Source organism: Lemur catta, chromosome 16, assembly GCF_020740605.2.
Source record: "Lemur catta isolate mLemCat1 chromosome 16, mLemCat1.pri, whole genome shotgun sequence".
NCBI classification, from domain to species: domain Eukaryota; kingdom Metazoa; phylum Chordata; class Mammalia; order Primates; family Lemuridae; genus Lemur; species Lemur catta.
In genome coordinates, this window is record NC_059143.1 from 6,588,512 (window position 1) to 6,604,366 (window position 15,855).

At 40.0% G+C, this 15,855-nt stretch overlaps 1 protein-coding gene across 1 annotated transcript in view; it reads right to left on the reverse strand.

Annotated features, from left to right (window-relative positions):
* Positions 1-13,941, reverse strand: part of TWSG1 (twisted gastrulation BMP signaling modulator 1) — a 52,401-nt gene extending 38,460 nt beyond the window's left edge. The window contains exons 1-2 of the mRNA XM_045527248.1: positions 13,795-13,941; positions 11,539-11,695 (exon numbers count right to left, since the gene is read on the reverse strand). Of these exons, the coding sequence (XP_045383204.1) occupies positions 11,539-11,661 (123 nt within the window). The 5' untranslated portion in view covers positions 11,662-11,695; positions 13,795-13,941. The remainder of the gene's footprint in view (positions 1-11,538; positions 11,696-13,794) is intronic.
* Positions 13,942-15,855: the final 1,914 nt, after the last annotated feature.

A 15,855-nucleotide genomic window follows, 5' to 3' on the forward strand; every position in this document is an offset into this window, starting at 1 on the left:
TAATATGGATGAATCTCAAAGCATTATACTAAATGAAAGAAGTCAGACAGGAACAAAAGGCTGCATACTGTATAACTCCTTCTATAGGACATTCTAGAAAATGCAAAACTATAGGGACAAAAATCAAATCAGTGCTTGCCAGGGGCTGAAGCTGCAGAGAGGGATAGGTCCAACTAACCACAAAGGGACAAGAGAACTTTTTACAGTGATGACAATATTCTCTATTTTGACTGTCCTAGTGGTTACATGAGTATATATTTTGTCAAAAATCATAAATCTATATACCTAAAAAGAGTGAATTGCATTATATGTGAATTATACCTCAATAAACCTGAGCAAAAAATGCTTTGGGAGATCAGGAAATACGTCATTTCATCCTTGAGAGACCACTGTGGTTTTTCTATAATTTTTTATAAAATAAACCTGAACTGAAAAATATAAAGCATTATCTAAATTGAAGTTGGTATTAAAGCAATCAGAATACAGTTCTAACTCTGAAAATACATTTCTCTATTTTACTTTTAAGCTAAAGCTAAACTTTTCTAAACTAACACTAATACCTTTTTTTTTTTTTTTTGAGACAAGAGTCTCACTCTGTTGCCCAGGCTAGAGTGAGTGCCGTGGCGTCAGCCTAGCTCACAGCAACCTCAAACTCCTGGGCTTAAGCGATCCTACTGCCTCATCCTCTCGAGTAGCTGGGAATACAGGCATGCGCCACCATGCCCAGCTAATTTTTTTCTATATATATTTTTAGTTGGCCAAATAATTTCTTTCTATTTTTAGTAGAGACGGGGTTTCGCTCTTGCTCAGGCTGGTCTCGAACTTCTGACCTTGAGCGATCCACCCACCTCAGCCTCCTAGAGTGCTAGGATTACAGAGGTGAGCCACCGCGCCTGGCCTCTAATACCTTTTTTTAAACAAAGAAACATAAAACAATGTAGTGAAAAATGTAGAGCACAAAAGTTCTACATACCATATAATTGTTAAAAATCACCTAAACATAGAAGAAAATCCTAGAAGGGACTATACCAAAATAGTAAGAGCAGTCTGTGTTTCTATAATAGAACAATAAATGGTTTACTCTCCTTTTTCTACTTCTATGTATTTTCTGAATTTTTGAGTAGTAAGTATTTTTCTAATGACAAATAAACATTTAATTTGTTTGGACACTGATTTCTTAAGATGCAGTTTAATTAATGTTTGAACAATTAAAAAAGATACTCAAAACACAAACTGAGCTTCTTAAATATTAAGCAAACTCTAAGTATTTATAATATCTTGATCTACAAAAAAAGAGATGTAAGAACAAATCTAATTAAGCAAATGCATATTGTGTAAGCATCAGTAATAAGCAAAGCATTAGATTACACGCAGACACCACTTTTACAAGCTTTACTTAGGTCAAATGGGTATTTAAAAACAAATAAAACAAAACATCCTCAATTAGAACTTATTAAAAAGAATAGATACAATAATAATTTAGGTTATAACAAATCTGCTTTTACATATTAATACTCTTTTTTTTTTTTTTTTTGAGATAGAGTCTCTGTTGCGTGGGCTAGAGTGCCGTGGCGTCAGCCTAGCTCACAGCAACCTCAAACTCCTGGGCTCGAGCAATTCTCCTGCCTCAGCCTCCCGAGTAGCTGGGACTACAGGCATCCATGCGCCACCATGCCCAGCTGATTTTTTCTCTCTGTATATTTTTAGTTGTTTAGCTAATTTCTTTCTTACTTTTTTTTTTAGTAGAGACAGGGTCTTGCTCTTGCTCAGGCTAATCTCGAACTCCTTAGCTCAAACAATCCACCCACCTCGGCCTCCCAGAGTGCTAGGATTACAGGCGTGAGCCACCGCGCCTGGCCTGACACATTAATACTCTTTAAGGAGAACATCACACAAATCTTCAAACCCGGAAAAGAAATATCAACCCAACCTCATTATCATGATGTTCTTTATGAACTTTAACTTACTGGTAAACTTTTGCCCTGAAAATAACACAAACTTAAGTGAATCAATACTAAAAACAGAATTTATCCTTTTGGCTAAATAAATCAGCATACAAATTCCTGTATATACATGCACTACCAAAATATATCAAATGGCACCCATTTCTTATATTAAATTGGTAACAAAAACTTACTGATGTTAATCTTACTTACTCTAAAAGTGCCCCAATGAATTTCTTTAAAATAATCCAGCTGGGTGAGTTGAGGGTAGGTATAGATGAGACTGGCCATATGTGGTGATCACTGTTGAAACTGAGTGATGGGCAAATGGGGGGTTATTTTACTATTCTCCCTACTTTATATATGTTTGAAAATTTCCAATGTTCCAATAAAATCTTCTTTTTTTTTTTTTTTTGAGACAGGGTCTCATTCTGTGCCCTGGCTAGAGGGCAAGGGGATTATCATAGCTCACTGCAACCTCAAACTCCTGAGCTCAAGCAATCCTCCCACCTCAGCCTCCTAGAGTGCTAAGATTACAGGCGTGAGCCACCGTGCCTGGCCTCCTCATCTTTGTTTTAATATAATAATTCAACAAGTGAAACAGCCAGTGAAAATGAACTTTAATCTCCACTTACACATTTTAGCAGCTATTACAACTGCATTAAACAGTTGGAGGGAAACAATGACTTATTCTTCCTTTAAATTACATCAGGCCTAACTCATTACAAATTTGGACATTAATCTCAAAGAATTCCATGAGGTGTCAAATGTACCAAAACAAGACAAAAATGGGTTAGAGCCACAACTTTTAAGAGCAGGGAAGCAGGATGAAGAGGAAAAAAATAAAACAATATAGGAAAATAATGTTCAGAAGAGAAAAAACATTTTATATTGTAAGCCAAAATATTACAGATATACTAACAAATCAAGATTACTCTAGCAAGAACCTAAAGTGGAATCTGATTTGCATTCATTACAGAAAAAGTAAGGGTAAGTTAAGTTTTTAGTTTACTGTAATTAAGAAAGCCTTGGCTGGGCACAGTGGCTCACACCTGTAATCCCAGCACCTTGGGAGGCCAAGGCGGGAGGATGGCTTGAGGCCAGGAGTTTAAGACCAGCCTGAGCAACATATTGAGACCCATCTCCACAAAAAAATAGAAAAATCAGCTGGGCATGGTGGTATGCACCTGTAGTCCTAGCTACGTGGGAGGCTGAGGCAGAAAGAGTGCTTCAGCCCAACCCAGGTATTTGAGGCCACAGTAAGCTATGATGATGCCACTACACTCTAGCCTGGGTGACAGAGTGAGACCCTGTCTCAAAAAAAAAAACAAAAAAACGGAAGCCTTGAAGTTACCTGAATGATTTATTTATTTATTTATTTATTTTTTTGAGACAGAGTCTCGCTCTGTTGCCCGGGCTAGAGTGAGTGCCGTGGCATCAGCCTAGCTCACAGCAACCTCAAACTCCTGGGCTTCAGTGATCCTCCTGCCTCAGCCTCCCGAGTAGCTGGGACTACAGGCATGCGCCACCATGCCCGGCTAATTTTTTCTATATATATTTTTAGTTGGCCAGATAATTTCTTTCTATTTTTAGTAGAGACAGGGTCTCGCTCTTGCTCAGGCTGGTCTTGAACTCCTGAGCTCCAGCGATCCGCCCGCCTCGGCCTCCCAGAGTGCTAGGATTACATATATTTTTAACTTAAGACAAAATATAGTGTAAAAGTCTAGAATTATTAATAAGGAATAAATTATTTTGAAATTCTAACTTATTTCAGAAAATTTAAGATTTAATAACTAAATTGATTTGTAGAATAAACAAAGACTATCAATTCAGCAATAAAAGTGCTAAATAAATTTTCAGATAACAAGTGCTAAAATTAGCCATAAAATTATCTCTGAACCTAAGTTTGAATACTTTCATGAAATATAATGTTTATATCATCCTAAAAATGATCATAAATACTAGCCAAAAGTACTCACAAGTCAATACAGGGTTTCCCCAGTCTTAATACAAAATAGGCCTTGAGAATTCTGGAGTAGAGCATAATATTGATCCAAATTTTAAATAGTAAAGATCTTGTAATAGCAAAATCCTCCATTACCAAATTTTTTTCCCTGAAAAGGGACAGTGAAACCACTCATTATATGAAGCAAGGAATTACACCAAGATGACAATTTTACTTTCCTGATGTTTAAAATTAGATTTCTTTCCTGTTAGAAACACAAAATAAATATTTATATAGGGACCACCCTTATACACACAGCAACTTGCAGGAGTGTCAGGAATGACTGCACTGCCCTGCAACCAAGCTGCTAAAAAATATTTACATAACTATGAGCTTCCAGGGAAAATTTTTTATACTTAGTTATTTCAAAAGTGCAGAGGGCTCAACATAAACAAGTGTTCTAACTTATCCTCACAGTACATCATTTCAACACTACATTGTTCAAACTAAACCAAATTAACAACAAAAATATCTAAATTTCCTCTAAGAAGGAAGCAGTATCTTTTTGAAAACTTCTATGGGCATTGCATCTTTGTCTTTCTCAAAGTACTTCCCTCCCACCTTACATTCATTACTGTACATGTTCTTCTGCAAGTTTAAGGAGAAAAGCTATTGTTTTTATCTAAAATGTCAATGTGCCTTGTATTCTGTTGAATATGAAAGTGGAATTTCAGTAACTCAGCAGGTTGCATTGGAAAGCAAAGCCACAGCAACTTTTAACCCTTTCAGGGCCATCAACGGCTCTGAGATTGAAAACCTCTTGAAAGCTATGGACCTTTTCCCAGAAAACTGTACCTACACAATTTTGAATATAACCCTGGGGATCTCCTGAAGCCCTTAAGAGGTCCAAGGACCCCAGTTAACAATTGTTGGCATGGTAAAAACTAACAGTCAATCCATTCTTCAACTGAACAGAACAGGGCTAAAAAGAGGGAGTTGAAGTTCAAGTTTCTATTAGACCAGTTAGGCTACTCCCACACTACAGCAAAAAGGTAAGAACCAGACATCTTCTAACCATCTACTAACAATCACAACAAGAAAACTAGCCAATCAAAACAAATAAATAAACTAAAAATTCTCTTCAGGAAAATGATTAGCTTATTATTCACTTCCCTATGCCCCAAGTGAAGCCCTTGATACTGGACTGTGTTTTCTGCTCTGAGTACAGTCTGTAAGGGATCTCCCAACCAAGTTTTTATTGCCTCATTCTGAACAACTGGGAATACTACACATTTGATGAAAGCCTATAAAAGAGATATAAACTAAAAGAAAAAAGATCTTAAAGGAAAGAGATGATCCAGATAACAAAGTTGGGGGGGCACATATCTCCTCCACTGGCAATAAAACCTCCAATAAGAGTTGGGTGCACTGGCTCACACCTATAATCCTAGCACTTTGGAAGGCCAAGGTGGGAGAATTGCTTGAAACCAGGAGTTCGAGACCAGCCTGGGCAATGTGGTGAGACTCTGTCTCTACAAAAAATTTTAAAAATTAGCCCAGCATGCTGGCACATGCCTATAGTCTTAGCTATTTGGGAGGCTAAGGCAGAAGGATTGATTGAGCCTAGGAGTTCGAGGATGCAGTGAACTATGATTGTGCCACTGCACTCCAGCCTGGGCAACAGAGCAAGACCCCATCTCTAAATAAAAATAAAGATAAATAAAAAGAATGAAGTACTGATACACGCTACAACACAGATGAACTATGAAAAGATTATGCTCAATGAAAGAAGCCAGACACAAAAAGCAATACATTGTATGATTCCATTCATATTAAAAGTCCAAACAGGTATACAGACAGACAGAAAGTATATTAGTGGTTGCCTAGGGGTTGGGGGAGGGACGAAAGAACAGGGAATTCTATCTGAGGAATGAAAATATTCTATAATTAGATTGTGGTGATGGTTGCACAATCTGTCAATATACCTAGCAGTTCCCAACCTTTTTGGCACCAGGGAGTGGTTTCATGGAATACAATTTTTCCACGGACTTGGGGTGGGGAGTGGGAGCCAGAACTCTGTGGCCTCAGGGTTGGGGACTGCAGAATATACCAAAACCACTGAATTGTACATTTAAATGGCTGAATGTTATAGTATGTGAATTATATCTCAATAAAACTTTTTTAAAAAAGATATAACATATAGAGGATCTATCTTAGACTTATACTAATCAGAGTTTCAGAAAGAAAGGAAGGAAGACATTTTATATGTATGATATACATACGTAATCATATATATATTAGGTCAAGGGATAGAGACATATATATATATAGAGAGAAAAAGTATGTCAAGGGATTTATGACAAAACAAAAATAGGGAATTTTCTAGTCTTCAGCTCAAAATTGACCCCTCAAAAGACGTACAAAGTACCAAACACAATGAATGAAAAGACTCAGACCTAGATTCAACAGTTTTAAATTTCACAATAACAAGGATAATAAGATGATACTAAGTTTCTAGAGAGAAAAAATAAATAACAATATCATCTATAGAGAACAAGAAGCAGACTGGCATCAGACTTCTTACTAGCAATGTAGAATGCTAGTATATAACAGGGAAATGTCTTCAAAGTTCTGAGGGAGAAGAATTTAACTAGAATTCTATATTCAAGCAAACCATCAGTCAATGAGTAAGATGAAAACAGAAAAAGTTTTAAGACATGCAGGACCCAGAAAGTTTATTTCCCACACAGCCTTTCTCAGGAAGTTACTTGAGGGCATGTTACAACAAAATGAAGGAATAAACTTTAAAAAGAACAAGATGGATAATCCCAGAAACAGTGGAACCAACTCAGGAATGTAATAAAGGTAAGTCACAATGTCACAGCTTGCATTAGACCTAGACTGCAACCAGTTAAGTCTGAAAACATTATGATAGAAAGCTCATTTGGGAGGAAAAAACAGATTAAGAACTTAACACAAGGTGTTAATGACTGATGATGTAAGATAAAGAAAGATGATTAGAAACTCAAAAAAAAAATCATTTAAGAAAGGAAATGTAATCATAGTAACCTATGTGACTACACAGTCAACAATAATTAGAAACATGGTTTATTGATAGTCAACTTTAGAATATACCTTTAAATAAAGCATGGAAGACTCAAATAGTTACAAAACAGAGAAATAAGGTTGGTTGTTATCAATACAGCACTTATGTGCCAGACACTGCTCTAAGTATTTTACACCTAATCCTCACAATAACTACACATGGTAAGCATGGTTATCATCTCTATGTTATAGATGGGGAAATTGAGGCATTGAGAGATTAACTACCTGGTCCAAGTCATACAGCTAGTAGTGGCAGAACTGGATTCAAATTCAGAGTTCATGCTGTCAGCCATTACACTATGTTGCCTTGCAGAATACAGATATTATCAACCTTGACAATACAAAAGTAAAAGTAAAAGTAACACCATATTCCCCACAAATTTTGATGCAACCCAGCAGAAGTCATGCCAAAAGTAGAAAATTCTGAGGGCCGTATTCACAGATGCAAGGAAAACTGATTTCTTTCCTTTCTGTTAAGTGTGGCAATCAATGGTAGATTCACATGATCTCTCAAGACTGTTCGGAGTCCCAATAAATCCTCCCATTTTAGGTTCCTTAAAGAAATGTACTGTTCTTCTTAGAACTTAATTATACTCTGCCTTGTTGCTAAAAAATGAAAATAAATAAAATTGAAAAAGGAAAGAGTGGGGCTATTAATATTCTCCTCTTACATCAGGAATCAAGGGATAGTATCTCTAGTTAATAGCATGGAACAGAAAGACTTAAATATATTGAAGAAATTGAAGAGATAACCAACAGTAATACAGTTGTGGCAGGTGGGGGAGGAGAGGATGGTAAGTGAGCTATTATCTATTAGAGCAGAAAGGCAATTTCAGATATATAATATCAAAGCTTGATAAATCAAGAAATAGTAGTATAAGCATATTATTTAGTCATATGGCTAAAAATTACTAACAGAAGTAAAAATAGAAGCAGTTAATGGATTAAAAGTGGTTCTCCCACGGTAACAGAAAGAGGGGTAGGGAGAATTAGGTCAAGAGATTTATTTTTTCACTATGTATCCTTCTAAGAATTTAACAACTTACTACTCTGATTAAAAATAGAATATCTGACACATAATAGTTGGTTTCTTTCCTTAAAACTACATATAGCAGCCAGTCATGGTGGCTCACACGTATAACCATAGCACTTTGGGAGGCCAAGGTGGGAGGACTGCTTAAGGCCAGGAGTTCAACACTGGACAACGGCAAAATTCCATCTCTATGAAAAACAAACAACAAAAAAAACTACACATAACTAGAAGGAAAGTTTGAGTTCACCTAGCCAGCCAATTCGTTTCACAGTTAACATGTGGGAGACTGTATTTTCCACAGATGGCTGCATCATTATCCCTCATCCACATGCTCTCCTTACAACATGACATTGTCATTCCTCCATGTAGAGGTGGGGCCTATGTTCCCTCCACTTAAATCCAGGTGGTCCTGCTGGAGAGCTCATATAGAGAGATTAGAGAGAGAGAAAGACAGACAGATAGACACACACACACACACACACACACACACACAGTGAAAGGGAGGGAGGAGAAGGGGATAGAGAGAGCAGGAAGGGGAAGGAAGAGAGGTGCAGGTGAGGTATACCCAAAGAATATTCTTAGCCCAGGTGTTAGCCTTATCAGTGAGCCTTCAGATTTTTGATGTCCAATATAGTAGCCACCAATCACATGTAGCTAGTTAAACTTAAATTAAAATTGAATAAAATTTTAAGATCATATTTTCAATCGTACTAGTCACACTTCAAGTGCTCAATAGCCATGTGTGGCTTCTATCAATACTGTATTGGACAGGGCAGATGGAGACTTTTGCATCATCACAGAAGGTTCTGTTTGTAGCGCTGTTTCAGTAATTGCAGTCCTCAGCCTTGTAGCTGCCCCTGCTAATGCCTGGTGAAAAAGAGATGAGCTATCCCACTGAGTGCTGCTCAGAATTCAAATTCATGAGCAAAATAAAGGTTGTTTTCAATCACTGATTTTGGGGGTGGTTTGTTCACAGCCATAGTAAGAGGAATACACAGAAACCAAAGCTCAGAATGTGAAGTAAGCTGCTAGAGCTCTGGGGAGTCCACAAAACCAGGTAAATGGGAGAACTAATCACATTTCACTTCAACGTCCGATAAGTGTTTGTGAACAAATCAACAAGAAAATCCTCAATATTTGAACCCTCAGTATTTTTAACCCCAAGTACTCTGCCACTATGCACCAGAAGAGTTGTAGCTACTACTCCAGAAAAAAGTTTGATGTTTCCTGGCTCTGAAGGAACAACAGCAATCTCAGAAATGTCAGCTCCCATGAATTAGTGACCAAAAATACAAGTCTCAGCTTATTTCATTTACTAGAATCATCATCTGAGTTAGGTGAAGCTCCATTTGCTTTTCCAGAGGTATTCTGTAAGTCTTAAAATCTTTTAAATTAAAAAGTCAAAACACACAGAGAAAACCTCTGGGAGTGCTTACCAATATTAAACAAAGGCTGCTTTCTCTTTTAAACACTTCCTTACAAAGCAAGGTACTTTAAATAAAGTGCAATTTTTAATAATTTGAACTAATGAAAGTTATAGTATTTTGGTATTTAAAAGAATTTCCACCTAAACACGAATATAGCAAATGTTATGAGATTTTATTTTTAATAATGAATAATGAAGCTACACTGAAACAACCCGGGAAGTAGCATAGATTCTCCATCTCACCATAGCACAAAGCTGGACTTCATGTGTAGATGATAAAAATTTCCAGTGAGCCCAAGCCTAAGCAGACATACCATATCAAAATTTCCATGTGGGCTGGGTGCAGTGGCTCATGCCTGTAATCCTAGCACTCTGGGAGGCCGAGGTGGGAGGATTGCTTGAGGACAGGAGTTTGAGACCAGCCTGAGCAAGAGCGAGACCCCGTCTCTACTAAAAATAGAAAAAATTAACTGGGTGTGGTGGCACATGCCTGTAGTCCCAACTATTCAGAAGGCTGAGGCAGGAGGATTGCTTGAGCCCAGGAGTTTGAGGTTGCTGTGAGCTAGGCTGATGCCCCAGCATGCTAGCCTGGGCAACAGAGTGAGACTCTATCTCAAAAAAATAGAATAATGCAAAAAATTTAAAAAAAAAAACCAAAAAAACAAGACATAAAATTTCCATCTGTAAAATTAGATGGTTAAAGAATTACTGTTAATTTTTAGAACTGTGATATTGATCTAATAGCAGTGTTTTAGAGAGTTCTTATCTTTTAGAGATACATATTAGAATTATAGATAAAATAGTATCAAGGATTTGCTTGAAATTGAAACCGAGCTGGGGGGGGTGGTGTAGGAAAGTACAGACGAAACAGGGTAGCCATGAGTTAGTGACTGCTATAATTGGTAATGGCTAGTTCATTACACTCCATTTATACTTTAAAATGTCCACAGCAAAAAAAGTTAAAAAAAAAACAACAAACTTCTCTAGCTAAATGTTTTTGTTTGAAAGGCAAAGTAACGGTTATCAGAGTATGAAATGGGGGCAACTAGAATTTCACCTATTAATGAGAACCAAAATGTCAGAAATAAGCACAAAATGCCTCTGATCTATAAAAATAATTATCACTCTAGTACATAAACATAAGTACTCTCAAGTGAGGATTATAGTTGAGTTAGCTGACACATACTTTAGAATGCTAATTTCTTTGCCCACATACAATAACTGCTAATAAAGCCAGACACACAAAAGGCAAAAGGTTGCTGAGGATCTAATAGGATGGGAAAAGAGAGAACAGCTATGTAAGACACGAAGTTTATCAGTAATCATCATAACTTTTTGAAGAGTCATTTCTGGTATGTTTAGTGGAAAGGCCACAGGCTTTGGAGTCAAACAGAGACCAAGTCCCACCACCACTTACTAGCTATATGAATTTAGCCAATTTAGCCTCACTTTTCTCCTCATAAAAATAAGAGTGGTAGCTACATTAAAAGTCTTGCCTTGATGATTGAAGAGAGATAATTTTCAAGTATCTTGGAAGCAGATTCTTCAATCCCAGCCAACAACTTGCCTGTAACCTTGTGAGAGACCCAGCTAAACTGCTCCCAGATTCCAGATGCTCAGAAACTGCCTAAGATAATATATGTTTATTGCATTAAGTTGCTACATTTTGGGGTAATTTGTTACACAGCAATAGATAACTAATACATTATACTTACGGTACAATTTGTCTATTATTCGATCAGCTAAATGCTAATCAAATTCAGAAAATTTTTTTTCTAAATACAGTCCTTGAGCATCTTGGTATGTTAACTAGATTATACAAGGGAACTCTTTAATTCATCTGAATAGAGTGCTCATCACTTTGTAATGGCATGTTTATAAAGCAGGGTATTATACTTGATATTGAACTTGAATCTGATCTTGATTCTATGCAAGACAACTGTGAGGGTAAAAATCCAGACCCTTGTGACACGATTCAGTACCTCAGGCGTTACACTGTATCATATACACTGTATCTCTGTATATATACACTATATATGGGCTCTATAATGTATCTTAATATTAATAAAAGTACTCTTATTCCTACCTGAATGAGGCATTTGCTCACATCACTAGCACACAGTGCTTTGTTACAGCTCAGTGACACAGGGAGCCAGGTCAGGAACATCAGGACGACTAGTGTAAGCATAACAACATAGTGTGACTTCATGTTTCTTCAGAGACAATCAGTAACTGCCAGGAAGCTAAACAAATAAAAAGAAAAAGAAAAAACACAACCTTAATTCAAAGGCAAGTGCTAGGGTAAGAACAAATACAACAACAAAAAGAAAAACAAAACCCAAGACTCACTGTTTGTTTCAAAAGACTTTTGAGCAATCATTCAAAGATCAGTCTCAGTGAAAGCTTAAGCATTCAGAAAATAATTTTACATAATAATGTCTTCACAGCCATTAGTACTGAAGCCAGTAATGTCTTCAAGGACCTAGAATATTGAAATTCCTCAGACTAGCCAGAAACCGTGACTATGAAAGTTAAAGTGAATATATCTAAATCCTCACAAACCTGACAGTATATCAAGCAAATAATTAGTTTCAGTACTGCACTGCTATTATTCAACTTTAGTTTTAGGTCCATTACTCAACTTTAAGCCCATATAAAAACTGTTGATATTGTATTATAATTTAAAAACATTTAATATTTTAATTCTTAGAATCAAAACAAATTTTAGGCCGGGCGGGGTGGCTCACGCCTGTAATTCTAGCCCTCTGGGAGGCCGAGGCTGGTGGATCGCTCGAGGTCAGGAGTTCGAGACCAGCCTGAGCGAGACCCCGTCTCTACTAAAAACAGAAATAAAAAAGTATCTGGACAACTAAAAATATATAGAGAAAAAATTAGCCGGGCATGGTGGTGCGTGCCTGTAGTCCCAGCTACTCGGGAGGCTGAGGCAGTAGGATCCCTTAAGCCCAGGAGTTTGAGGTTGCTGTGAGCTAGGCTGACGCCACGGCACTCACTCTAGCCCGGGCAACACTGTGAGACTCTGTCTCAAAAAAAAAAAAACCAAAAAACAAATTTTAAATGGAAATTGTTCTAGTTATTATCTAGCCAGAATAAAACAGTTCAAAGAGAGTTCACAGAGTCACTCTTTAGATAACTGAGCAAATAAAAAAGGAGACAGCAAATTATTAATTGCATTAAAAACTCTAGGTAATTTACTAAACTGTGAAGATACTCTTTTAATTATATTAGTAACGCAGATTCTTCGAAGTTATTATGAAGATATATTATAGTTCAAAAAGAAAAAAAAAAGCCAGCCCAACAAACTCTCACCGGGGTTAAACAGCCAACATGGTCATACGCTTTAAAAAAGAGAAGATCATGGAGTTAAAACACTCCCCGCCCAAACAGAATCAATTAAAATAAATGACTAATGATGTAAGTGGGTTTGCGGGGCCTTTATGATCACTCTAAACTTTTATTCTAAGTATTGCAAAGTACAACAAAGGAAAAGCAATAAGAGGGTGAAAAGAATAAAGGGCTTTGTACCCAGTGTGACTCGATTTTGAAAGAGAAAGCCCTGACGATGGTTACTGAGGCCCACAAAGCATTCCCCAAAGGCCGTTAGTAACCCGATTTTCTAATTTATTTAACACCACATACCAAGACGGATGATTTCTGGAGCCACCAGTGCATATTGTGGAGGCCAAAGAAGGCATTTGAAAACTAATTTTTCGGGAACTAGTTTTCATACTACAACCACTAAAACGGGGATTCCCTGCCCTCTCCCCGCCCCCCGCCCCCGTCTTCTAGGGTCGTCTTTTGAAGTGTTTAACAAATTCATCTTACTCCTAAAATCTTACTGGAAAAAGTATTCAAGTAACTAAGGCCATGTCCAAATCAGGGCTGCTTGTTTTTTCCTACGAAATTCGACACAGTAACGCATCAAAATTGCTTTTCATACATCCTGACCAGACAGGCGACCTGTGGTCCCTAAGGGGGACCGCACTGACAGCGACGGGGCAGGGCGGAAACGGCAACCTCCGCACGGCTGTGCCGAGCCAGGGGGCCGGGCACCCCTCACCCCACTCGGCGGGCGTGGGCCGCGGGGAATGAGGCTTGACGAGGGCCGGCAGCGGCGGCGGTCGGGAACCAGGGGGCCGCGGAGATGCTGCCCGCTCGCGGGGACCCGGCCTGCGCGCCCGCGCCCGGGGCAGACCACCGGGCACCACCACTGTCCGCCGCTTAGCCCGGCCCAGACTTCTCCCGGCCCCCAGAGGCCCGAGCTCGGCGCCCGGCGCCTCCCGGGCCACGGAGGCTGCACCCTTTCCCGGCCGCTCCCGCTCACCGTGCGCCGCGGTGCCGCGAGGCCGCTGCCCCTCGTCCCCCGGCGGGTCGGCCGAGACCGGGGCGTGCGCGGCGGCTGTGCGAGCCAGGCCAGGCCGCGCCTCCCGCCGTTCCCTCCGCGCAATGCCCGCGAGTCCCGGGCACCTTAAAGAGACAGGCCCCTCCGACACCCTCCTCCCGGCTCCTCGCTCTTCGCTCCCCGCTCCCGGCTCCCCCCGTTCCCTCCGCCCTCGCTCCTGCCCAGCCGCCTCTCACTCCCCTGCGCTGCTGTCAGCGCGCACGCCCCGCTCGGCCACGCCCACACAGAGCCACGCCCACCCAACCCCGTGCCCGCCCTCAGACCACGCCCCCGCAACGCCGTTCGGGCCCGCAGGCCACGCCCCAATGGCGACCCCGTGCCTGCCCGCAGGCCACGCCCCCGCCGCAACTACGCGCCGGCCGCAGGCGTACGCACCGCGCGGGCTCCTGCTCCCCGGGGCGATTTGCTTCTGCGCTCTTGGGCTCCCGCAGGTGCGACCCCTTGGGCTGCCCGCCTGAGGCTCTAGCAGACTGCCGGGTGAGACGCGTGCTCTGGGTCCCTCCGTTGCAGTGCTAAGAACAGCTACGCAGGGTTAGAGGCTGGTCCCGTGCGAGTCACTGAGCCGAGGAGGTGCGGTGTGGTAAAAATCGGCTCACGGACGCTTGCAGCAGCCCGGTGCGGGAGCTCTTACCGGCCGGTTCGAGGGAGGCAAGACTGAGGCGCGCAGGGCGGCTGGGCGGCCTAGCCTGTTACCAGGGGAGCTGGCCTTTGACCCTTGTTCAGAGGCAGGATTTATTAAAAATGCAGCTGTCTGGGATCAGCCCTAGACCTACAGAATAAGGATCTCCAAGGGTGGAACCTTCCAAACTTGTTCAGCAATTAATTAAAATTTGCTGAGTCCTTAGTGAGTGCCTGGCCCCGTGCTTAGCTTTGGAAATGGAGAGGAGGGGGCGCGTGGAGCCTGCCTGGAGGGTCACGGCCTGGGGAGACGGACGGTGGGACCAGTGGCCTTGGGCCACCACCCCGAAGCCTAAGCCTACGTAGGCGAGGCCTGTAGCATGTGGTAGCATGTCCCACTCGGGCACTCGTTTTAGTCTATATTTTAGAAAAATGGGGTTCATCCTGCCAATGGTTAGCGTGTAGGTAAAGAAAGAACCGAGCGCAATTCTCAGTTTTCTTTACCTACATGCTAACTACTGGCGGTTGTTTGCTTTTGAAATAAGATTCTAGGGTGATTAAGTTGGAGCCCACTGGAAAATGGTCCACAGGGCACTTTCCCCTTGGACATGATGACCTAGTGTCAGAGCCTGAGGCCAGTAAGTGTCTTAAATGCCTTCCACTGCCATTTGTTGATTGGAAGGAAACAGAAGAATGGAAATAGCTGATTGGCTGAGGGGTGGATCAGATTATTGATATTAGTCCATTTTTGTACAGTAAGTACAGGTTTTAAAAATCAAACTTGGAAATTGTGCTAAAGAAATAAGGGTGTACACAAATTTAACTTTAAGGATCTTATTCTTCGTATTACTTACTGGTTAAACGAATTAGAGACCTCCGTAACAATTGACTGATTCGGCTATTAAAAAATGATATTGTAGATCAGAGATTCTGAAACTTTTTGGTGTCAGGATCCCTTTACACGCTTGAAAATTATAGAGGGCTCCAAAGAAGTTATGTTTAGGTGTGCTATTATACATCTATTAATACTTTTGAAATTAAAACTGAGAAATTTTAAAAATATTATTTCATTAAAAATAACAATAAACCCATCATATGGTAACATAAATAACATTTTATGAAAAATAAGTATATATTCCAAAACAGTGAGAAGAGTGGAATGGTTTTAGACTTTTGCTATTTTCTTTAATGTCAAACTTACTAAAAGTCAGCTCAATTTTTATTTCTGCTTCTGTATTTAAACCATTGCAATATCATATATTATCTAGCCTCTAGGAAATTTTACTGTATATTTGTGAGAGAATGACAGTGAAAGGGGCAAATAATATCTTAGAGTTAAAATGAAAATAATTTTGAACCCCCTAC